General features: G+C 40.9%; 1 protein-coding gene and 1 pseudogene across 2 annotated transcripts; both read right to left on the bottom strand.

Moving 5' to 3' along the window:
* Positions 1 to 1,314: 1,314 nt before the first annotated feature.
* Positions 1,315 to 9,652, bottom strand: LOC144534591 (L-amino-acid oxidase-like). Its single transcript, XM_078276597.1, has 8 exons — positions 9,596 to 9,652; positions 8,029 to 8,101; positions 6,877 to 7,067; positions 6,031 to 6,143; positions 4,957 to 5,158; positions 3,660 to 3,728; positions 3,191 to 3,327; positions 1,315 to 2,420 (listed from the first exon to the last, which is right to left on the bottom strand). Exons 1-8 carry the CDS (start codon positions 9,650 to 9,652, stop codon positions 1,628 to 1,630), a joined length of 1,635 nt encoding a protein of 544 aa, XP_078132723.1. The 3' UTR covers positions 1,315 to 1,627.
* A 539-nt stretch (positions 9,653 to 10,191) lies between these two features.
* Positions 10,192 to 24,648, bottom strand: LOC144534227 (L-amino-acid oxidase-like; annotated as a pseudogene). Its single transcript, XR_013503521.1, has 8 exons — positions 24,620 to 24,648; positions 23,902 to 23,945; positions 21,552 to 21,725; positions 20,086 to 20,198; positions 15,099 to 15,300; positions 12,107 to 12,175; positions 11,747 to 11,883; positions 10,192 to 11,434 (listed from the first exon to the last, which is right to left on the bottom strand). The product of XR_013503521.1 is annotated as an L-amino-acid oxidase-like (transcript).
* Between the last annotated feature and the right edge of the window lie 591 nt (positions 24,649 to 25,239).

The raw sequence follows: 25,239 nt of genomic DNA on the forward strand, positions 1-25,239 counted from the left end.
TAAGCACAAAAAAACACGTCGAAAAGAGCCAGTTGAGGTGGTTCGGGCATCTGGTAAGGATGCCCCCTGGGCGCCTCCCTAGGGAGGTGTTCCAGGCACGTCCAGCTAGGAGGAGGCCTCAGGGGAGACCCAGGACTAGGTGGAGGGATTATATCTCTAACCTGGCCTGGGAACGCCTCGGGATCCCCCAGTCAGAGCTGGTTAATGTGGCCCGGGAAAGGGAAGTTTGGGGTCCCCTGCTGGAGCTGCTACCCCCGCGACCCGACCCCGGATAAGCGGATGAAGATGGATGGATGGATGGATGGATGGACAAAAAAACACAAATCTAACAAATTATTCCAGTTCAAACTTTTTGTTCCTGAAATATCCTCACTGTGTAAGTCTATTAATGTGAAAAGAAAATTTGCCTGCCATGATTAAGAGTAACAGTTAAAGCTGCTATATGTAACTTTTTTAATGTTTCCGAAACAGTGTAACTTTTCATCTGATGATCATAAATTACCTGTAACAGCAAACAAGACTATTTTTACATAGTTTTCATTAATGCCTTTGCCCAGGTTTGATTTTTCCCCGCAAAGTAACAAAATGATTTACGGCAGGCAGACCGGCTCTACAGAGGGCACATTCGGATGGGTCACAGATTTATTTTGTAACACCGGAAAAGCATTATCATCATATTATTATTTTCAGTCCGTGTTTGCGTTGGCCTATTTTCTTTTCCCTTGTCCTCCTGTACTTGTGTAAAGCGTCCTTGGGTTTCATGAAATGCACTATATTAATCTAAGTTATTATTATTATGTTGGTTGCAACAACAAACTCTTAATACTCTTGCTTGTGACACAGGGATATTGTTTAGCTACAATACATCAGGGCTGAGTTAACATATGCAGCACTTGAAATGCAACGATGCATCTGTTACTTATTCTCTTATTGTAAATGAATGATTTTCTGTCTAAGCAAGACATTCATTGCAACTATATGATGTCCGGTTGTACCGGTCGCATGGACGTTCCAAGAAAGAGGTAGCATAGTCTATGGTCCAAGAAAATGCACGGAACTTGGCTGCATGACCGGTTCAAACCTGCAGCTGTCTGCGGACAATGAGTGTGGAAAATACGACCGAGCGCCCTGGACGAGTGAACTGGAACTCTGTTGCCTGTTGGTCAGTAAACACTTAATAATTGGTTAACAAGGGTCGGGTCTCCGTAAAAAAAAATCTGAATTAGCATACCTAGTAAAAACTTCTGAAGGTCAGGTTTGAAAGTGACAGAGTTTTATTCAGTCACACAGACAGGTTTAAGGTTTAAGCAGCATTAGTGGTGCATGTACTTTGATAATAAAGGCAGTTATGGCAAAAGCTGCTTTGTAAATGAGTATATCTGATAATGCTTTTGCCTAGTAACATCAAGCCATCGTTCAATGCCAAAAGTCCACCAGTTTGATGCAGATAAGAGCTGCATAGTGGAAGGACAATCACGGTGAGCCTTACTCCTAAGGCAAGTAATGCAATCACCAAGAAAAAGTGCTACACTTTTGTTTGATTTTACCGCTATACATCCTGAACTACATTAACATTTGACACAGACATTTCATTACTACAATATTACTGATTGCCCAAGAAAGTAGACTAGGGCTCATCATGATATTGAGTTGTAGCTGACTCTTTGTTAATGTTGGTAGCAGCCCTGATCGCAGATTTCATAGCTGCTTCAATCCAAGCGTGAGGGACGGCTGTGTGTTCACCTGCAAAGTGCACCCTGCCTTCACTTCTGAAGAGCTCTTTAGAGTACTCTAAATGTTGGTAGGGTGTGAAGAGAGCGAAGGCACCCAAGCTGTGAGGATCCGCACTCCACCTCTTCACCACCACCCCCGTGCAGAGAGACTTGACGTACTCGCCGTGGATCTTTGCCAAATCTCTCAGAGCCAGCTCTTTCAGGTTTTCATCGCTCACGCCTAAGAAGAGGAGGGAATCGTCAGACCAGGTGTAGGAGGCCAGGAGGACGCCAATGTTCTTATTGGTTGGGAAACTGTGGCTGGGGTAATAGATGAAACGAGATGGCCCATCGGTGATGCTCTTTCCTCCTCGGATTCCGTCCTTCTCCCAGAACTTCTCACTGAAGGTGAGGAGGATTTTAGTGGAGCTGTCATAGTGGACTGCCCTCAGTGCCTCCATTTTTCTGATGGAGAGCGGTGGATCAAAGTCCATGAAAAGGGCTGCTTTGGCTGTCGTTGTTACCAGGACAACATCAGCGGGAAGGTTAATAAGACGAGACTGTTGGCCTTGCTGGTACTTTACTATTACACCTTTATCTTTATCTGATCTGATGCGTTTGACCTTGGAGTTGAGGTGAATAGGGACCTCGAGGACATCAAGAAAAGCTTTGGGGAGAAGGTCCGACCCACCAGTCACTTCTGTGTAACTTAAAAACAAAAAGACAAATAAATTCCATTGAATACATTATTGTAGAGACAGGTGCAAATTTGCAATGTACTCATGTGCTGTGGTTACATACAACATTTATAGTTAAATATTTAAATGATTATGAACTATTTTCTGAACTAGTCATTCATGTGTATTGGGATTAGGTTCAGGCCGCTAGTATCAGAGTCAAGGTTGGGTCTTGACCAACCTAAAGTTATTTCCATCAACCAAAGTATGTTTTGATAAATCCTCTGTACAGTATACCTGCCCAGGTTTAACAAAGGTAGGGAGTTGCTGGTAACCACAGTGGAGTATGTAGCATCAAAAGAGCTTGCTATTTCCACTCAGCCAATTTTGTACATAGACCTTGGTGTAGTCATAAACATTAAGACAAAGTCAGACTACTATGACTTTAAGAATATATAAAGAATAAAAGGATTTGTATCTCAGCATAATTTGGAAAAACATGTCCATTCATTCATTTTGAGCTAGTCTTACAAAGCCAGAAGTATTTTGTGCTGTTCCAGTGGAGAAAAGTTTTTCTCAACTCATAATAATTACACCCTAAAAAAACACTCTGGGTTATTTGTATGTCTTTAAACCAATGACAATCATCTTGGACAGCAGTGAGCCCAGGATGCAATGATGGTGCTTTTGCAAAACAGTGTTTTATTTTGTTGGTTTATAAAGTACTGAATGGTTCAGGGCCAAAATACATTTTGGAAAAAAGTTATTCCCATTTTGAGTAGTTGACAGTGTGGGTCTTACTTAATGTTGTCATTGATGTTATTCTTCTCATAGACCATCTCAGTCAGCGCTGTGTACATTAGGCTCTGTTGGTTAAGCAGGTCTCCAATCATCCTTATTGCTTCTGAACTCAGATTTCCTTCTTCTCCCAGATAGTCCTATTGAACATACAATTCCATTGTAACAAGTCCATGTTGTGCAGTCATAGTGGCTCAGAAAGAAGGCTTAACGAGTTAAAACAAAATATTCTGATGGAATGTTTTCTATTAGTCAAGTTTTTAAACATCAAGAATTATAAATGTACAAACACTTGGATGGATGTGGTGGGAAGTTTCAGCTACCACTTGTTTTAAAATGGCAAACCATTGTAAATGGCACACCCAATTTATGCTATATGTAATGCACTAAAATATCAGCAGTGATTCCCAATTTAGTCAACAACACAGTTTTCTCGATTTACAACATTTCATGACATCACATTGTGTTTTACCTTCACAGAATAACGGTCATATTTTTTCAGTGCAGAAAAGCAGCCATTAGCATTCACTTCATCTTTCACCTAAGAAAAAAAAAAGGAAGAAGCCACTTGCATTGATGAGGTCAATTGAATCATCTATTGAGCTAATGGTGTTACCACCATTGTGTTAACAGACAAGATTTGTTGTAAATATCAACGTATTTCACCTGTGACCAGATGAGCAAGGTAAGGAGAAGGGACACTAATATAGACTGACAGTATTCATTTTGCCAATATAACTTTCCTCTCTGGTAGACATAGGGTGGTAAAATAATCGTTTGAGCTAGCTACAGGCATTTTGTTAACGTTCAGCCTTGATTACATTTAATTGCATTGATTTGTGCAATCAATTACAAACCATGGTGTCGGTAATGACTTTGAAAGAACTGGGAGAGTCCTGGAAGGTCCAACATGAAGAAAGCGATACTATTAGCTATGTTGCACCATGTTTTATATAACTATTCTGTCAATGATAAACTGCTCTGCAAAATATACAAATGCATTTGCTTGAATCAATGTTATTTTACTGTCTGGTTAGCAGGCATGGATTGGCCATCGGGAGTACTGGGAGATTTCCCGGTGGGCCGTCTATTTGCGTGGGCTGAATGGGCTGCACTCTGGTGGAAAACTTTTTTTTATTTGCTGATTGGCGCATAGAGAGAAGAGAGGTCACATGATTGGCCCACTTGTGTGTCTTTCATGTGAACACTGGCCATTTACATCCTTGGTCTTTGACTGACCAGCCCACAGAAAGGAGAGAGATCACATGATCGGCCCACTGGTTTGTCTATCTGAACACTGGCCAATCACATCCTACTGTGGCCCACTTCCATCCAACCACCATAGAGAGAGCGCATTTAAGTCTCACCCACACCGGCGGGGAAAATAACTCCACAAAGTGCCAGAAACTAGCTAAAAACACGAGAGTTAAGCATGTCTAACCATGATTTTAGCACCCTTGTTAAAATTTTACTTTTTTATTGGCTGGTGAGTCAAGCAAATCTACCAGCCACTTACATATTTTACCAGCATTTGGCTAGTAGATGGTGCTAATTTTGAACACTGCTGGTATGCACATGTGTAGAAGGGGACTGCAAGGACGGTTGGTGTCCATCCGATTGTGGTGGGCTAGTCTAGGTCTCAAAAGTCCAGGGCTGATTTTTTTACCCCAGTCCAGCCCTGCTGGTTAGTGACACAAGCAACTTCACAAGGATGTGTGAATTTGTGCAAATTTCTTTCAATCGCTCCTTTCCGGCTTCTGATAACGTACCTTCTGCAAAGCTTTATGTAGCAGCTCATCGGCTGACTTCCCTTTCTCACTTTGATGCACGTCGTACTTCAGAACATCAGGGTTATTTTGCACTGTGCTTGTCTTCTTCAACAACCCATTAACCAAGTAAAAGGTGTTGGGGTCATCCATTATGAATTTATTCAGTGTGACGTTCAGTGTTTTAACAAACCAGTGGACGATTCTGTTGAAAGAGAAGTTGATAGTGGCAGTTAACTTTACCATGTAAGCCAAGACAGTAAACAAAGAATGATCCCTCTGACATTCAAGACAAGTAAGACATTTACTGGTGGCACATTCAACAGTCATAAATATTTTTTTTAATTTTGTTTAAGAAATAAATAAGACAGTCACACAATGGCAACCTTCACTGGCCTGAAAACGAAATGTATCTGCAGTCACGTCATACTTTGAGGCAAATCTGCTATATTATTTTATGGCACACAAATGTTTTATTTTATTCTACAGATAATAGACAACTTTAAATCAATTCCACTGTACAAGTTGTCACACATTTACCTTTACAATAGCTTAAAGTTTTTAAGTGCAATTATTTTATATTAATGAATGTTCATTATATTTAAGCCATCGCCAACTGAGTTGATACAAAGCTCAATAAGACTATCAGCTCCTCACAACTCTCTCTGTATTTCTCAATATGCCTATGTTTAAAAAATGGTGTAGTCTGGCGATATTTGTGCGCAGCAGCTCGAGTAATGCATTTGATGTCACAGCTGAAAAAGAAAACGGCATCGTTCAGCTTCGGAGACAAAGAGGACGGCTGAAACAGGTGAAGGTGTGGCTGAAAACCCAAAGAAGCGCATACGCAATGTTCCATTCTGTGATTATACTGCTAAGAAAAGACCTACACGTTTAGCAAGCACTAAAAACACTGATAACCATTGGTTTGGCTTTTCCTAGTTGCAGAGCACGTAAAAAGCTGGTAGCTTCAAAAGCACCCATTTTACACAATCATGGTAATCTGAGAGGGGAAAGGGCTGCATGCACATTGATATGTAAATTTCCTAACTAAAGAAATTAAAGACTTAAACTTACTGGTGAGTACTTGGGATCCTCATGGCTCCCAGTTCAGCATACCAGCCCTCTTCTTCATTCCTGTAGGTCTCCACTCGTCCTCCAACACGACCACTAGACTCTAATATGGTTACCTTGTCAGAACAGATAGATACGAGTAAAGCCAGTCATGTAAGGTTGTAAAGGTAGTGTTACTACAACTACTAATTACTACAACTGCAAATGCTATCCAATCCAAGATTGAATACCTATCAATGCTGCTGATTCTGCTTCTACTGTATAACTGTGACTACAGCTTTTATTATGACAAATACTACTACTACATACGCTGCTACTTAGGGCTGTGATAAAATAGTCAATTCCTCAGTTAAAACCGATATTTGTTTAGAGTGATCTGATATTGATTAATAAAATCCAGAAATCAATCTTTTAATATATGCCTTTTTAACCATGGATTTATAACCCCCACAAACCTTTTTGGGGTCAATTGTTCAGATTTTTTTGGAGGGGTATTTTCGGCCCTCACTTTAACAGGACAGCTGAAGACATGAAAGGGGAGCGAGAGGGGGGGAACAACATGCATCAAAGAGTCAAACCTGGGCCCACTGCGTCGAGGAGTAAACCTCTATATATGGGTGCCCGCTCTACCAACTGAGCCCCTTGGGATCAATCATTAATGTAAACATTAACCTGATGCATTATAAAAGATATTTGAGGGTTGCTTCTTGCTTGAACAATTGCTAGGGCTCCATAGCAGGTCAATCGGCTTACCCTAGTTCCAAAGACTCTAAGAGAGTACAGAAGATTTTCTTTGTTGTGCCTTGGTTTTTATAATAACTTTAAAACATATAAGCCTGTTGCATGTACCTTGTGTCCTGCGTCTTGCAGTAACTTGGCAGCCGTCAGTCCAGCCATGCCAGCTCCCACAATAACAACACGATGGGTTGTATTTATTTTTGGAAGACCAGTTTTAATAGTCTGCAGCAGCTTGTTATAGTCGTTGTCCTGCAGACATTCAGCCAGATTCTTCCTCAGGTTTGGTAACAGTTTGACATCTTCTGGAAAAATACCGAGAGGGAAACACACCACTTACTCCAACAGGAGTTTCAGGTTGACTAAATAATACTACTGTTTTTATAGTTTGCTTGCTCTTTTGCTAGATTTATATTTTAAATTGTTTGTATTCTGATATTGTTTTGTTGCCTACACAGACAAAGAAATAAGTTTTATACTTTTGCCCATTCATACAGTGCCCTTTAGGAGCGTGTGCTTGGTTCCCATTGTTGTTCCCATATTGTTTGCACAACCACTCTTCCAATAACTTTTTTCACTAGAAATCAGTACTGAAACTTCTAAATAAAAAGAGAAGCCTTTATCTCTAAAGCGTACAATCCACATTACATCCATTACTTTCCCATTTGGAGCAACCTTGTTATACATTATCACTACAACACCTTACAATGTGAGTAGAATTAATTATTGTTGATTTATTTGCTGTATTCAACTTTCCAAATAATATAAAATAAAAATAATTCTATTACAAGCTCAATAATTGTGTAGCTTTGAAAAGGTCATAAGACTTTTTAAATAGTTTTGTATTTCATTGTCTGCTTTGTGATAACATTGAGCAACAGGGAGAAAACTATGGTAACACTGGTAAGATAAACAGGTCAATAACAATTACACAAAGTGCTGACAAAAATCAGCTCAAATACACATTGCTACACTGTTTGAAGTAGAATGATTTCCTTACAGATCAATAGTATAAAGGTCTGAAAGGTCTTCATTTTTGACTCAAATATTTACTTGCAGCTTACGTGTGACCTTACAACTTTAGGTCTTATTTCTTATTTCATTTCTTGTTTGTTTATGCCTTGTTTTTCCTCTTCATACTGCTCTGCCTGGTGCATCACATATATATGCTAAAGGGTGCCTTGTGCATCGGTATCTGACACTAAGGGCCACTGACCAATGGTCAGTATTTGATGAGTTGGTAGTGAGAATGGGATGAGGAAGTACCTGGGACCTTGGAGATGGTTGCTGGCGATGAGCTGGAGCCTTCCTCACCTGGGCTCAACTGGACTGTCTGCGCCTGAGAGAGAAAAATAATGATTTAAACTTGAGTGTGCATGGTAGACAGTGTAATATGTGTTTTTGTGGGAATTATGGCAACAACAAAAAAGTGATGATATCTACATTATTTCTAGCCCAAGGATACCTTGTGTGAATTATGTGTTGGACTGATGGGCAAGATTGCTGCAGGTGGCAGGAGCGAAACAAGCTGTAATGTAAAGTTAATGGACAACTGCGCACCTTCAATGTCTGTCCACCAGAAGTGCTGTTTTAGCCACTGAAATGCTCAGATTATTATTGTGTGTGTCTGACAACATTATGGAAATGATCATCTTTGAAATCATTTTTGTTTAACCAGAAACAGCCACAAGACCACTTCAGCCAAACCCACGGGACTCCATGTAAATTATCAGTAATTTTGTAGTAAAACACACACTTCATTCAAAGTCAACAGAAACAAAATAATCAAAAGCCGTCTTGGTTCGTCTTTCCACTGTTCCAACAATCACCACTCTGGTTTTGTTGACATAGACTCCCTTAATTCCCCAATTTACATGTGAAAATATGCTGGCTCTATACACCTAAAAGTTCTGTTTAAATTTAAATGGAGTCTGGTGGGTTTGGCAATGGTGATTTCGGAACTGTTTCTGGTTAAACAAAAATGATCTTACTCTATAACAAAAAGGTCTATCTCTGTAGGGATCCTTTCCATAATGTTGTCAGACACTTAATAATCTGAACCTATCAGTGGCAAAAACAGGACTGAATCTGATGGTGAACATTTGTCCTATAGGTTCACGCTCAATTCTGGACCAATTAACCTTTAAGTTGAGATGAGTGGACGACCTGAGGCCTTTAGTACGAAGCAAGGTCAACATACCCAGGATATCTTTTCGTTGTCTGGCTTCACTAACCCTAACATTGGCCGTTTGGATAACCTGTATCACGAAGCTGATCATCAACTAGCTCAGTCAACTCTGGGTTTTCCTTTCCAGCCACGAGCGTGTTCATATAAAATAGGTGGGATTGTTAAAGTTAGGAGTGACATCATCAGAACCAAGAATTAAGAACTTCATATGATATAAAATAAAAATAATTGTATGCCATCATTAAATAAATGTAATGATTTGAAGGCACAACAGTTTCATTTGCTATGATTATTAGGTTTGAAAACACAACCTTTGCAGATTATATCCACTATAGGATATATATAAATATATACTGTGTATATATATATATATATATATATATATATATATATATATATATACACACACATTTCCTCCAATTTCCCTTAGGTTTTATCTTATTGACAAATACAGCTAAACAAGCATAAAATAATTAAAGTAACACAAAGTAGGTCATAATATAAACTTCTTAAATATCAAAATGACAGAATAAGAAAAAATAGCTGATAAAAAGACATTTCAAAATGCAGTTTTGTGTCAGTGTTTTAGTTTGTAAAATGTTTTAGTGTATTACAAATATCACTGTGGCTCGATGTGAGGCTCACCAGAGTTGAAGCCACACAAATCAAACCCAGACAGACGAGTGTGCCGAGTCGCTTCATCTTTGTTTCTGTCGTCCTCGCTCTGTGAAGACTCGCCGAATGCTTCTCTAACAACGCCTTCAGCTCATTTAAAGCTGGAACCTGACTCATCAGAAAACATCTGATAGGTCAGATCAGAGTTTAGTAACTTGTACTGTCAACACAGATGGATGTGGATGTGTTTGTTGTTCTGTGATCGGCAACTCAGTTCAGTTCTTAACAGGTCTTACTGACATTTTACCCAGAATGTTTCCTCAAAGCAAACAGCGACACAACCGACACACACAGCGACAGTAACAGTTACGGTATAGCCAGTAATGAATCAATAAGGTTTCTGAAGTTAAGGCACCTACACACCAAACTATAAAGTTTTGTTTTTGTTTTCAGCAGTGAGCCACAATTATATCAATTATTAAATATAAAAAGGGGACATTTAAAGACAACCTTTCTAGTTTTCTACACTATTACCAAGAAGACATATCAGTTATCTTCTATTCTACAGACATACTTTAACTCCACCCATCTTACTTCTTACATTATGACATTCATTTAACATAAACTCATGGTTCGATTTTCTTTATTGGTCATGTGCACAACAATAACAGAAGTAGTCATTGGCAATGAAAATCTTAGGCCTCAGGCACCTCCAACACTGTTCATTAAATAACTAAACAAAACAAAAACAGAGGTAAAAGCAAAATATGAATCAAAGACAAAAGAAAAAATAGTGCAAGCTGAGATAAAGGGCTATAATATAAATGAACACAAGATCCAAGTCATGTTTTTTTCTTGCGAAACAAAAAATCTGTGCAAGTCAGAAAATAATACCGACCTCATGACAATTTCCATGTAAATAACAACAAAAAGAAAATACCACATGCTTTTGCCTAGCAACATCATCTTTCACTGCCAAAAATCCACCAGTCTGATGCCAATTAGAGCTGCATGGTGGAAGGGCAAATAAATGAGACTCACTCCTAAGGCAACCAAGCAAAAGTGCTCGTTTTAAGACCCTAGAGCTCATCATGGTGTCGCGTTCTAGCTGACTCTTTGTTAATTTTGGAAGCAGCCCTGATCGCAGATTTCATAGATGTCTCGATCCAAGCGTGAGGAAAAGCTGTGTGTTCACCAGCAAAGTGCACCCTGCCTTCACTTCTGAAGAGATCTTTAGAGTACTCTAAATGTTGGTAGGGTGTGAAGAGAGCGAAGGCGCCCAAGCTGTGAGGATCCGCGCTCCACCTCTTCACCACCACCCCCGTGCAGAGAGTCTTGACCCTCTCACCGTGGATCTTTGCCAAATCTCTCAGAGCCAGCTCTTTCAGGTCTTCATCGCTCGCACCTAAGAAGAGGAGGGAATCGTCAGACCAGGTGTAGGAGGCCAGGAGGACACCAATGGTCTTATTGGTTGGGAAACTGTGGCTGGGGTAATAGATGAAACGAGATGGCCCATCGGTGATGCTCTTTCCTCCTCGAATGCCGTCCTTCTCCCAGAACTTCTCGCTGAAGGTGAGGATGATTTTAGTGGAGCTGTCATAGTGGACTGCCCTCAGTGCCTCCATCTTTTTGATGGAGAGAGGTGGATCAAAGTCCATGAAGAGGGCTGCTTTGGCTGTGGTTGTTACCAGGACGATGTCAGCGGAAAGGTCTATCAAAGAGGACTGCTGGCCTGTCTGATACGATACAATCACACCTTTATCTGATTGGCTGATACGTTTGACTTTAGAGTTGAGCTGGATGGGGCCATCAAGGACAGTAAGAAAAGCTTTGGTTAGGAGATCTGACCCACCAGTCACTTCATCGTACCTTGAAAACAAAAGGACACATTTTTTGTCTCATTGAATTGGACACAAATGTGACAAAATGTTTGGGTATAATATGTGATGTGGATGTCAACATTGTTTAATAATCAGTTAGCAGATCTGATCTATGGACATGCATATGCCAGGTGAAACTGTCTCAAAGATCACCACTGAAACAATTAAATGCATTTTGCGTCTCTCACAGCTAGACCTGTATGAAATATTTTGTTTCAAGTATACCATGGCTTTAAACTAAAACATATAATCTTTTAGGACAAATGTAAATGCACAAATGTGTTAAATCAACCAATCGTACGAGGTGCTGTCGCTGACGTCACTCTGGATATAGATCATCTCAGTCAGCGCCAGGTGCATGAGGCTCTGTTCATTGAGTAAGTGTCCGATCATCATCACTGCTTCTGGACTCAGTTTGCCTTCTTCTTTCAGATACTCCTGTGAAACGACAAAGAATGTTTTAAACGTTTGGTTTCAATCCCTCAAATTTATGTTAATCTGAAATTCCTGGTGGTGTGCCTTCTGAAAAACCAATCAGCTGAACATTTGTTCTATTGTCCGATACCCTTGTTCAGTTTGCACTGGAAGAACATAACATAGTGTTGTGTTTCAGGCTCGTTGCTCATTTTGTGGAATTTCTTGAAATCACGTTGTGATTTACCTTCACAGAATAGTGGTCGTACTTCTGTAATGCAGCTCTGCAGCCATGGACCTTCACTTCATCTTTCACCTATAGAAAAAAAAGTATATACTGTATATATAATCATATATATATTATATATATATATATATATATAATGTATATATGCACTGAAGTCTAGGTTACATAATTCAATGATAAAATTTCAATGTACTGTATGTTTAGAAATGTTTTAAATGTAATTACAATAAATGTTCTGACTGTATGTACAGTAACCAAGACATCTTAAAAATGTTCACTATTCGGTTTTAACCTAAACAAATAGACATCTTTTGATGTCCATATATTCAAGTCAATGCTATATTTTTACGCTTTATTTTGATATAATATAAGCAGTTATGATGGGGTCCAAGCCTCCCCAGTGCGAGTCCATCGTGGAGCAAGTCGTCTCCGACGGCCCGCAGAGCTCAAAAAAGTGCAGCGCAAGAAAGCGGAACCCAAAGTGCGACGGCAGAGAGGCAAATGTCAGGAAACATTGCAACATGCAAGATGCAAGCTCTGTAGTAAATTGCAATAGCAAATGTCCCATTTACTTGTATTGAGTTATAGGTCAAAACATATCTACCTTAATTATTGTGCCCCCTGACTGCCGACCTTCACCAAATTTGGTACAAAGCCTCAGACTGGCATGTCAAACAATAACCTGAAGTTATGTGTTGATAGCATTTACTGTGGCAGAGATATTTTTGAATTTTTTTATTGTAGCTTTATTTATTCAAGGAAGGTTCACTGAGAGGAAGTCTCTCTTTTGCAGGAACACCCTGATCACATTTACACAGTTCCACATTCATACCTGGAAGCTGCCTAGTACAACCACTGAGCAGCTCCACTGGAGTGGTTGGGGTTAAGGGACTTGCTTAAGGGCACCTCAGTGGTGGTTTTGTAATTTATTTATAATTTAAATAATTTAAAATTAATAATTTATTTGCCAAAACGCGTCTACCACGATTATAGCGCCTCCTAATGTCCGATCCTTACCACTTACCACTTACAACCAATTTTTTTTTTTTACAGAGCATCGGAGTGGCATGGCAACAGGAATACAAAGTTTTGTGTATATATAATTTGATTTGGCTGAGATATGCTAAAGTTTGTGTTGGACGCTAGCTATAAAAATGTGTTTGTAACTTACGCAATATTTAACTGAGCAAGGTTCTTTTGATAACTTTCTGATGATGCTATGTGCCAAGCAGTGGTGGAATAGAACAAAGTACAAATACTTCATACTGTACTCAAGTACATTTTTCACGTATCTGTACTTTACTAAAGTAGAATCAATAGTGCATACTTTTGACTTTTACTTTGTTACATTTTTGCAGCAATTATCTATACTTTCTACTCCACTACATTTCTACAACGTTCTGTTACATTTTCGTTACATTTTCTGATCAGTTTTTCCCCCTGCCAAATTGTTTTCCTGACCGTCACACGTTTGTCTCACCAGTGAAGTTTGGTTGCCATAGATATATATGGGGCACCACCGATCCTTCCAAGCCGGCTCCGGTGCTCCAGAGCCCAGACGCAGCGCCGCTGACCCTCGGTAAATACAGCCTCCGGCAAAAGTGAAAATGTTTGTTTTTATTATTCCCGTTTTTAAATCATAATTGCCATCTACTTCTCTCCACAGCGTTGTTTACTTCTCCGGCAGGCTGCGTAAGACGCGTTCATATCTTATTTATTTGGCTGGACCTCTTCACATCCGCCTCCCCATTTCCGCTGCTTCACACACTTTATTTACTTACATGGTTAAAGGAAAAAAAAAAACGTCTTAAAATACATCCATGAATAAAACCAACCGCATTCCGATTCTAACAACATATTTCCTGGTTAGGACAAGCCAGGCCTTTGGTAGTGGACAGTATGGATACTGTCGAAGCTCAGCATCAAAATAACTGAACCAGCCCTTTGTAACTCACGGGTCGCTAGATACAGTGCCCTCACTGACCAAGGTGCAAACTAACAAACTCACCAACTTTTTTTTCTTATTTGCATATGATCATTTTAAATGATCATATGCAAATAAGATTAAGAGAATAAATCGTTATGCAGGTACTTTTACTTTTAATACTTAAAGTACATTTAATATCAGATACTTTTTACTTTTACTTAAGTAGGGTTGTCATTGTGGTACTTCTACTTTTACTAAAGTAAATGTATCAGTAGATTCAGCTTGATTCAAGGAACATGTAGATGTAAGGTTTTCTAATGTGTGATGTGTAATGTGGCAGTTATAGGCAAAAACACGTTTAACGCCATTATAGCGCCAACTAGTGGTCCATATGTGTAATTTGAAGTTGCTCACATCAGTGTAAGTGGTGAATCCAAACATGGGTTGCATTGGCCACGCCCACTTTGAAGAATCAGTACAACACTGTAGGCGTGGCCTCAGGAGTGGCCCTAGATGTTATCCTCCAAAATTCAAAAATTGGATTCAAGGAATTCATGGGTAAGTTTTCAGTTTTGTTTCCAGTATATAAGTATATAGCGCCACCTAGTGACTGAAGTGTGTCAATTATTGTGTCCGATGTTCCTGCAGGGTTGCGGACCAGTCCTGAAAATGGCACCCACCTCACCATGCATGGTTTAGGCTATAGCGTCACTTTTATTTACGGAAAAATAAGAAAAATAGTAAGAAGAATCTTTGCAATTACAATAGATTTCCCAGCTCTGCTGGATCTGTGTGTGGTTCCCAGCCCCCTCAGGCTTGGACACCTAATAATTGATCAAAGTACATCAACACAAAATTGCCTTCATACCCTGAAATTCTAGAAGAAACTAAAAGTTGCAGAAATGTGAACAGACAAACATCTAATATAACTGACATTCAAGGGGATATTAATTCGGTCAAAATTACACATGTTAATAGACATCTGTTTTGAACGTTATCAGCTCATACTGGTATCAGATACTCCTACAATAAATAATGTTCTGGGTCACTCATGCCTTAAAGTACCTTCTGCAGAGCTTGCTGTAACAGTTGGTCGGCTGACTTCCCCCTCTCACTTTTCGGCAGTTTATACTTTAGGATGTCAGGATTTGCTTTGACTGCGTACGTCCTTTTCCGCAACCCATTGATCAGGTAAAATGTGTTGTCGTCAGTCATGGAAAATGGATTCAGCTTGACCCCCAGTTCATCAGTGAACCAACGGACGATGCTGTTAACAGATGAGACACCTGATGTTGGCATTGTAGCATGTCCATATAAGTTTTGACATTTTTGTAAAGGCAAATTACAGGTGCTGGTCATATAATTAGAATATCATGAAAAAGTTGATTTATTTCAGTAATTCCAAACAAAAAGTGAAATTTGTATATTATATTCATTCATCACACACACATATATTGTTGGTGTTGGTGGTATATGTTCATTTCTTTTAATTGTGATGATTATAACTCAGTACTTATAATTCAGTATCTCCGAAAATTAGAATATTACTTAAGACCAATACAAAAAAGGATTTTTAGAAATGTTGGCCAACTGAAAAGTATGAGCATGTACAGCACTCAATACTTAGTTGGGGCTCCTTTTGCCTGAATTACTGCAGCAATGCGGCGTGTCATGGAGTCGATCAGTCTGTGGCACTGCTCAGGTGTTATGAGAGCCCAGGTTGCTCTGATAGTGGCCTTCAGCTCTTCTGCATTGTTGGGTCTGGCGCATCGCATCATCCTCTTCACAATACCCCATAGATTTTCTATGGGGTTAAGGTCAGGCGAGTTTGCTGGCCAATTAAGAACAGGGATACCATGGTCCTTGAACCAGGTACTGGTAGCTTTGGCACTGTGTGCAGGTGCCAAGTCCTGTTGGAAAATGAAATCTGCATCTCCATAAAGTTGGTCAGCAGCAGGAAGCATGAAGTGCTCTAAAACTTCCTGGTAGACGGCTGCGTTGAACCTGGACCTCAGAAAACACAGTGGACCAACACCAGCAGATGACATGGCACCCCAAACCATCACTGACTGTGGAAACTTTACACTGGACTTCAAGCAACGTGGATTCTGTGCCTCTCCTCTCTTCCTCCAGACTCTGGGACCTTCATTTCCAAAGGAAATGCAAAATTTACTTTCATCAGAGAACATAACTTTGGACCACTCAGCAGCAGTCCAGTCCTTTTTGTCTTTAGCCCAGGCAAGATGCTTCTGACACTGTGTCTTGTTCAAGAGTGGCTTGACACAAGGAATGGGACAGCTGAAACCCATGTCTTGCTTACGTCTGTGCGTGGTGGTTCTTGAAGCACTGACTCCAGCTGCAGTCCACTCTTTTTGAATCTCCCCCACATTTTTGAATGGGTTTTGTTTCACAATCCTTTCCAGGGTGCGGTTATCCCTATTGCTTGTACACTTTTTTCTACCACATCTTTTCCTTCCCTTCGCCTCTCTATTAATGTGCTTGGACACAGAGCTCTGTGAACAGCCAGCCTCTTTAGCAATGACCTTTTGTGTCTTGCCCTCCTTGTGCAAGGTGTCAGTGGTCGTCTTTTGGACAGCTGTCCAGTCAGCAGTCTTCCCCATGATTGTGTAGCCTACAGAACTAGACTGAGAGACATTTAAAGGCCTTTGCAGGTGTTTTGAGTTAATTATCTGATTAGAGTGTGGCACCAGGTGTCTTCAATATTGAACCTTGTCACAATATTCAAATTTTCTGAGATACTGAATTAGTTGTTATAATCATCAAAATTAAAAGAAATAAACACTTGAAAGCAGAGGCTGGCTCTGGGGACGTGGAATGTCACCTCTCTGTGGGGGAAGGAGCTGGAACTTGTGCGGGAGGTGGAGCGCTACCGGTTAGATCTGGTGGGGTTTATCTCTACGCACAGTCTTGGTTCTGGAACCATACTCCTGGATAGGGGTTGGACTCTTTTCTTCTCCGGAGTTGCCCAGGGTGTGAGGCGCCGGGCGGGTGTGGGGATACTCACAAGCCCCTGGCTGAGCACCGCTACGTTGGAGTTTAACCCGGTGGACGAGAGGGTCGCCTCCCTACGCCTGCGGGTTGTGGGGGGGAATACTCTGACTGTTGTTTGTGCATATGCACCGAACAAGAGTTCGGAGTATTCGGCCTTCTTGGAGACCTTGAGTGGAGTCCTGCATGGGGGCTCCAGTCGGGGACTCCATAGTTCTGCTGGGGGGGACTTCAACGCGCACGTGGGTAATGATGGAGACACATGGAGGCGTGATTGGGAGGAACGGCCTCCCTGATCTAAACCAGAGTGGTTGTTTGTTGTTGGACTTCTGTGCTAGTCATGGATTGTCTATAACGAACACCATGTTCGAACATAGGGATGCTCATAAGTGTACTTGGTACCAGAGCACCCTAGGCCAAAGGTCAATGATCGATTTTATAATCGTTTCATCTGATCTGAGGCCGTATGTTTTTGGACACTCGGGTGAAGAGAGGGGCGGAGCTGTCAACCGATCACCATCTGGTGGTGAGTTGGGTCAGGGGTGGGGGAAGACTCTGGACAGACCTGGTAAGCCCAAGCGGGTAGTGCGGGTAAATTGGGAACGTCTGGAGGAGGCCCCTGTCCGACAGACTTTCAACTCACACCTCCGGCGGAGCTTTTCGTGCATCCCTGTGGAGGCTGGGGGCATTGAACCTGAGTGGACAATGTTCAAAGTTTCCATTGCTGAAGCTGCGGTGAGGAGCTGTGGTCTTAGGGTCTTAGGTGCCTCAAGGGGCGGTAACCCACGAACACCGTGGTGGACACCGGTGGTCAGGGAAGCCGTCCGACTGAAGAAGGAGTCTTTCTGGGATATGTTATCCCAGACGACTCCGGAGGCAGTTGCAACGTACCCGAAGGGCCCGAAGGGCTGCAGCCTCTGCCGTGAAAGAGGCAAAGCAGCGTGTGTGGGAGAAGTTTGGAGAAGACATGGAGAAGGACTTTCGGTCGGCACCAAGGTACTTCTGGAAAACCGTTCGCCACCTCAGGAGGGGGAAGCGGGGGAACCATCCAAGCTGTGTACAGTAAGGATGGGACGCTGTTGACCTCAACTGAGGAGGTAATAGGGCGGTGGAAGGAGCACTTTGAGGAACTCCTAAATCCGACTAATACGCCCTCTATGGTAGAGGCAGAGCTGGAGGATGAGGGGGATTGGCATCAATTTCCCTGGTGGAGGTTGCTGAGGTAGTTAAACAACTCCACAGTGGCAAAGCCCCAGGAATTGATGAGATCCGTCCAGAAATGCTTAAAGCTCTGGGTGTGGAGGGGTTGTCTTGGTTGACACGCCTCTTCAACATTGCGTGGAAGTCTGGGACGGTGCCTAAGGAGTGGCAGACCGGGGTGGTGGTTCCCCTTTTTAAAAAGGGGGACCAGAGGGTGTGTGCCAATTACAGTGGTATCACACTTCTCAGCCTCCCGGTAAAGTCTACTCCAAGGTGCTGGAAAGGAGGGTTCGGTCGATAGTCGAATCTCAGGTTGAAGAGGAACAATGCGGATTCCGTCCTGGTCGTGGAACAACGGACCAGATCTTTACTCTCGCAAGGATCCTGGAGGGAGCCTGGGAGTATGCCCAACCAGTCTACATGTGTTTTGTGGATCTGGAGAAGGCGTATGACCGGGTGCCCGGGAGATACTGTGGGAGGTGCTGCGGGGAGTACGGGTGTGAGGGTCCCTTCTCAGGGCCATCCAATCTCTGTACGACCAAAGCGAGAGCTGTGTCCGGGTTCTCGGCAGTAAGTCGGACTCGTTTCAGGTGAGAGTTGGCCTCCGCCAGAGCTGCGCTTTGTCACCAATCCTGTTTGTAGTATTTATGGACAGGATATCGAGGTGTAGTCGGGGTGGAGAGGGGTTGCAGTTCGGTGGGCTGGGGATCTCATCGCTGCTTTTTGCAGATGATGTGGTCCTGATGGCATCATCGGCCTGTGACCTTCAGCACTCACTGGATCGGTTCGCAGCCCGAGTGTGAAGCGGCTGGGATGAGGATCAGCACCTCTAAATCGGAGGCCATGGTTCTCAGCAGGAAACCGATGGAGTGCCTTCTCCAGGTAGGGAATGAGTCCTTACCCCAAGTGAAGGAGTTCAAGTACCTTGGGGTCTTGTTCGCGAGTGAGGGGACAATGGAGCGGGAGATTGGTCGGAGAATCGGCACAGCAGGTGCGGTATTACATTCAATTTATCGCACCGTTGTGACGAAAAAGAGCTGAGCCAGAAGGCAAAGCTCTCAATCTACCGGTTAGTTTTTGTTCCTACCCTCACCTATGGTCATGAAGGCTGGGTCATGACCGAAAGAACAAGATCCAGGGTACAAGCGGCCGAAATGGGTTTCCTCAGGAGGGTAGCTGGCGTCTCCCTTAGAGATAGGGTGAGAAGCTCAGTTATCCGTGAGGAGCTCGGAGTAGAGCCGCTGCTCCTTTGCGTCGAAAGGAGCCAGTTGAGGTGGTTCAGGCATCTGGTAAAGGATGCCCCCCTGGGGCGCCTCCCTAGGGAGGTGTTCCAGGCACGTCCAGCTGGGAGGAGGCCTCGGGGGAGACCCAGGACTAGGTGGAGGGATTATATCTCTAACCTGGCCTGGGAACGCCTCGGGATCCCCCAGTCGGAGCTGGTTAATGTGGCCCGGGAAAGGGAAGTTTGGGGTCCCCTGCTGGAGCTGCTACCCCCGCGACCCGACCCCGGATAAGCGGATGAAGATGGATGGATGGATAAACACTTGAAATATATCAGTCTGTGTGAAATGAATGTATACATTATACAAGTTTCACTTTTTTAATGGAATTACTGAAATAAATCAACTTTTGTCATGATATTCTAATTATATGACCAGCACCTGTAAACATTTGCCTGGAGATTGGAAAACTGTTTGTACTGGGCCTATCCATTGCTAACATCAATGTCAAAGAGTGTTGGTTTTTCTGTTGGTGATGCTCAAGTTTCTTTTAGTAGTTAGGTATTGCTGCTCATGCTAACCAATAACGAACATGTGTGAGGTTCAAACACTTTTGTACTCACTTGTGAGTACTTGGGATCCTCATGGCTCCCAGGTCAGCATACCAGCCCTCTTCTTCATTCCTGTAGGTCTCCACCCGTCCTCCAACACGACCACTCGACTCCAATATGGTTACCTTGTCCAAACAGATAAAGTGCTTAGACATTGGTGTCTGATTCCTGATTTGAGGAAAAGTTTTGATTTGTGATAATATATTATCTGATATACATGGATTGTCTCATGTCATGGGGGGAAACTTTGAACCTAGAAATAGAGCTTGTGCAAGCATAAAGATTATATTTAGTAGAGAAGTAATTATCATACTATGTATTATTTTATTCAAGCTAAGCGGCAACTGAAAAGTGAAGCCAATGCGGAAGTGCTAAAAGTCAATTAAAAATTTACCTTATTTCTCACTTTCATTTTGTAAATTATGGTCCCATTTATTTTGAAATAGACAGGGGCTCTTCAGGGTGTGGCTACAGGGTAAGCAATGTTAACCATGGCACTGTGTACATTAAAATAGCTGTGAACTTGTTTTTGAGTGTTGTCTGTGTTTTCATGTTACATTTTGGTTGCCTACACTGTCTTGTTTCACTGTTCAGGTGTTTCCCCTTACCAACCAAAGCTAGCAAAACCTAGCTGGTACATAATGGAAACTGCCGTACATGCAGATTAACGGCACTAGTAGCCTATCTGGAGGTCTGTGTTTACCCGCCGGCAAAACTCCACCAGTTGACGAGGGTCAGAAGGGTTGAAAATCTAAGACTTTCTCACTTTAGTGTTTTAGCTTAGCGCAGCGCCATTGAAACCATACAGACACTGGCTTAGCTACATCATCCTTGTAAGTTCAGCCCTTTTGTCCAAATATGGTCACATCTGGCTCCAAAATACCAAGATAGCGACGGCCAAAAATGCAAACTCAAGGCTTCAAAACGACATTCCACAAACCAACGGGTAATATTATTGATGCTACATCCATTATTTTAACAGTCTATGATAGAAGCAACAACTATGTATTCTATCCTAAATACATTTCTTTGTTATCGAAACAATTCCACATTACATGTGCATTTCATTACTCTCTGTGTATATTTAGTGCATCTTAAGATTGCTGTGCTTATAGGGTGACCTCTAGCTCACCCAGTAAGAGCGTGCACCCCATGTAGGCTGAGGCCTTTGCAGCGGCAGGGGTTCGAATCCGACCTGCTGCGTGTCATTCCCCATCTTTCTCCCACCTTTCCTGTCTATCCACTGTCACTCTGAAATAAAGGGAAAAAAGCCCCCCAAAAAATAATCTTTAAAAATAAAAGATTGCTGTGCTTATTCAGACACAAGACCGACAGGAAATCTCCAAAACATTTACATACATGTGCTGGTAAGTCTCTAATTTGTGGTGGCTGCACATCTGTCAACTTCTGTCAATGTTGTCCTGGCCCCTGGTGGCCAACATAACAGTTGCTTTAAATTATCAGCCTGTTGCATGTACCTTGTGTCCTGCGTCTTGCAGTAGCTTGGCAGCCGTCAGTCCAGCCACGCCAGCTCCCACAATAACAACATGATGAGATGTATTTGTCCTCCAGACAATCAGACAGGTGTTCCTTCATGCTGACAGCAGCAGTGGTGCTGTGGTACAATGTGAGCAGCAGCACACTGGCAGCAACTGGAAACCCACACACACCGAGAGGAAAACTCTCCATTTTACTCAAAAAGAGAGCTCATATCACTTTCCATCTTCCATGATGTTGGAATATTCAATTCAACAAGTGGAGAAGATTAAAGCTAAAGATGGGTTGAGTTAATTTAATTCAAGGTCAGACACTGAAAAAAAACTGAGCCTTTACTTACCTTTAAAAGATAAAAAAGTAATAACTTCATGTCCGGGCTAGCTTCACTAACTCAATGTACTCTTTCATTTAACATTATTTTTTTTTTTTCTGAAAAAGTTCCTGAGGTCCACTTAAGCACCTGCTGAGTAGTAACGTAAACCTCACAAAGTAATTGTTGTTTAACTTTGTAACTGTAGTTTAAACTACAACAATGGCGGGCACTTCGTCAATCGTAACATGGTTTCAACCGCATCTGTAATATTCACCAACGCTTTCTTCCAAAGACATTTTTCTTCACAGTCACTCTTTAGCTGTAATTTCTGTTGTCTAAAAACTTGTACAGTGTTTAGTCCTCTCTTTTTGGCTATTACAGACATGTCTAAAGTAACTGTCACCCCTTCCAATCGCATGAGAACCCGCCTCTTTTGTCGAGCCGTGTCGTTTAACTCAGTGTTCTTGGGCTCTGGGAAATGGTAAATATTAAAGTCAGCTAAAAAACTGAAATAAATATTGAATAAATAGTTTATGATTGCTACTGTTTTTATCTAAACATGTACTTTTTAGTAAAGCTGTGTTCACAGGCTGAATTTGTATTTATTTATGTCAGTGGGATTTTAAATAAGTTTTTTCTTACTTCTAAGAAAGAAACCCAAAGTTCTGGTTTCACTTTGGCTCTCCACGAAACTGTAACTTGTATTTTAGGGCTGCATGATTATGCCCAAGTTGTATTGCCAAGTTTTGCATTACCAAAATTTGGGTTATTTATTACAATTAATATAGAAAATGGTAATGTTTTTGTTTTTCTGTTATGTCACTTTCCAATTATTTTCTTGGAAGTTTCATAAAAAAGAATTTGGTACGAATTATATGTGAAATTGGATTGTTTTTTTTTAAATAAAAGCTTCATTGAAACCCAAGTAACTCTATTCTCCATATATCTTAATCTGTTTGCTTGCCTCTAAATCAATTTCAAGTTTTTGCTTTAAAGGTTAGGCTAGGAATCAATTTGAAAGAATTAAATGAAAGTGTACTACTTAAACACTATCTCTATTGTTGTTAATGAGTACCGGATTACTTTTTTCACTACAGAAAATATTAGTATATTTAAATTGTAAAAAAGTTTGGATATTACAGACCCATAAAGTAAAGTGTTACCTTTTATTTCTCTCAACAAAAAACCTTGTTCACTTGCACTTTATACAGATCTAAATCTATACTGTATATCAAACGCACAGCAAATTAATCTTTCAACAAAAAGTCACTTTCTTCACAAGAAAATAGTACTAAGGTACTAAAACACGACTACTAACTAAAATAAACAAATATCTTGGACTTGATCTTGCATTTATAATAACCTAAAGAGACAACTGCTTAATCAGACATCTACAACTCTGACCGGATACACTATGACATGATTAAATATGAAACAACTGTGTGAATTATTTCAAAAAGGAAGTAGAGAAACTGAAGAATTACACACAATGAAAAAGAGAGCTGCAGCGTATGTCACATACAGTGTGTGTATATAAGGTTTAATATATATTTTCAAATGTGGACCCCAGGAAGAGTAGCTGTGCTTAAGGGCACAGCTAATGGGGATCCTAGAATAAACTAAACAGTATATGCTAGTAAAGACTGGCCTCTCATTTCATCATGCAGCGCTGAAAATGAAACTTTGAGCTTAAAAGCAGAACTACTGTGTAGCGGTTTTCAGTGGATCAAAACCGCAGACAAGGAAACAGATCAATGAACTGACCACAGCAAAATCTGCACGTACGCCACATATTTGAAAGCACAGGATAACTGCAAATGAATTTAAACCAATTCCCAACCACCTTTAAGTCTCCACCAGTCTGTAAAATGTAATACCAACATGGCAGAGGGACAGTCTGATTCCCATTATCAGCTAAGTTTCTAAGTTTCTTTATATTTCTTCATATTAAAAAAAATGCTGTCTCCAATGCTTTTGTCTACATAAAATAAAACACAATACTGCTGCAAAATACTCACATAATTTCCACTTCACCCAATGTGAATCCATCTCAGTCTTCTTTCTGTCTTTGGTGACACGAGGACGAGAAACAAAGTTTAAACATTAAATCCTGACAAACAAAAGTTGCATGTCAGATCATGAAAGTATGTACTAAAGTATATGTAGTTTGTGTGCATTTATCTCATGATCTCATTTGAAGCCGTGAACGTCAATGACAACTGCAATTTGCAACAGTTATTAAGAAACGCACCAAAAAGATGATTCTGTCCTAGTATGATTAACAAGGTCTCTCTGTAGAATCTTACAATGCCTAACTTTCTGTACAACTGAATACCTAGTAACAACATTCATAATGAAAAATGATGATGCACATTCTACACATTAAGTATTTAGTTTAAATTTCTGTTTTATTTTAATATTTCTTCCATTGCAAATAGTTCATATTATTTTATTATATATTATATAGTTGTATATAGATATGTTTTACTCACATACATTTCAATTGGCAGCATTTTATGTTTTGATATTGCTTTAATCTTTAGTTTTCGTTCTATTCTATTCATCCAGTCTTGTATAGGCTAAGAAAGGTTTTGAAAATTAAACTGAGATGAACCTCATTTAGGAAGTAAAAGAAAAATCCAACAGATGCTTTCTTGTACCGATATAATAATGACATTTCAGTTAATAAATGTTAGATGTTATCTAAAGTTATAAATGTTATGAAACATTTCCTACCTTTTCAGGGGCTTAAACAACAAAACGTTTGATGTTAGCTGATGTTAAAGTGACTAGATGTGAAATGTTAGCCTCTTATATACTCTACTGCCTCAATGCTGGAACTTTTCTGTCAGCTGACCAGACTGACCTCAAATGGCGTGACTTTGTTGGGTTTTTTTATCTTCAGAGTTTGGGTTTCAGCTCTTACAATCAGGCGATCTAACTGGCAGGTCTTATGATGAAAAAGGAGGCTGTGTGTCATCTTATGGGAACATTTCTAACAATGCAACCACAATGAGGAAATGCAACATTCATCTTACATTTCATTTGGGAAATGAGGAACAGGGGGTAAAGTCTGAGGGCATCTGATGGATGGATGGAGAATGGCAAGTCTGTAGAGTTCCTAGGAAATACATGGTGGGCAACTGAAGTAGCCGTCGTGATACAAACTTGACCAAAGTGATCTTAAAATGTTCAATTATAGGGACATATATAGACCAATATACCCATTTGGAATATAATGGGTGATTTTATGTGTGTCATCTTATGGGAACATTTCTAACAATGCAACCACAATGAGGAAATGCAACATTCATCTTACATTTCATTTGCTAACCCCATTTCTCATTCCCAGTCAA

Source organism: Sander vitreus, chromosome 19 (assembly GCF_031162955.1).
Source record: "Sander vitreus isolate 19-12246 chromosome 19, sanVit1, whole genome shotgun sequence".
NCBI classification, from domain to species: domain Eukaryota; kingdom Metazoa; phylum Chordata; class Actinopteri; order Perciformes; family Percidae; genus Sander; species Sander vitreus.

Coding starts and splice junctions, on each gene's coding strand:
- LOC144534591 (XM_078276597.1), bottom strand. CDS start 9,652: ATGAAGCGACTCGGCACACTCGTCTGTCTGGGTTTGATTTGTGTGGCT. Junction 6,144..6,876: donor TGCAAGACGCAGGACACAAG/GTACATGCAACA, acceptor TGTTCTGACAAG/GTAACCATATTAGAGTCTAG. Junction 2,421..3,190: donor AACATCAATGACAACATTAA/GTAAGACCCACA, acceptor TTTGTTTTTAAG/TTACACAGAAGTGACTGGTG.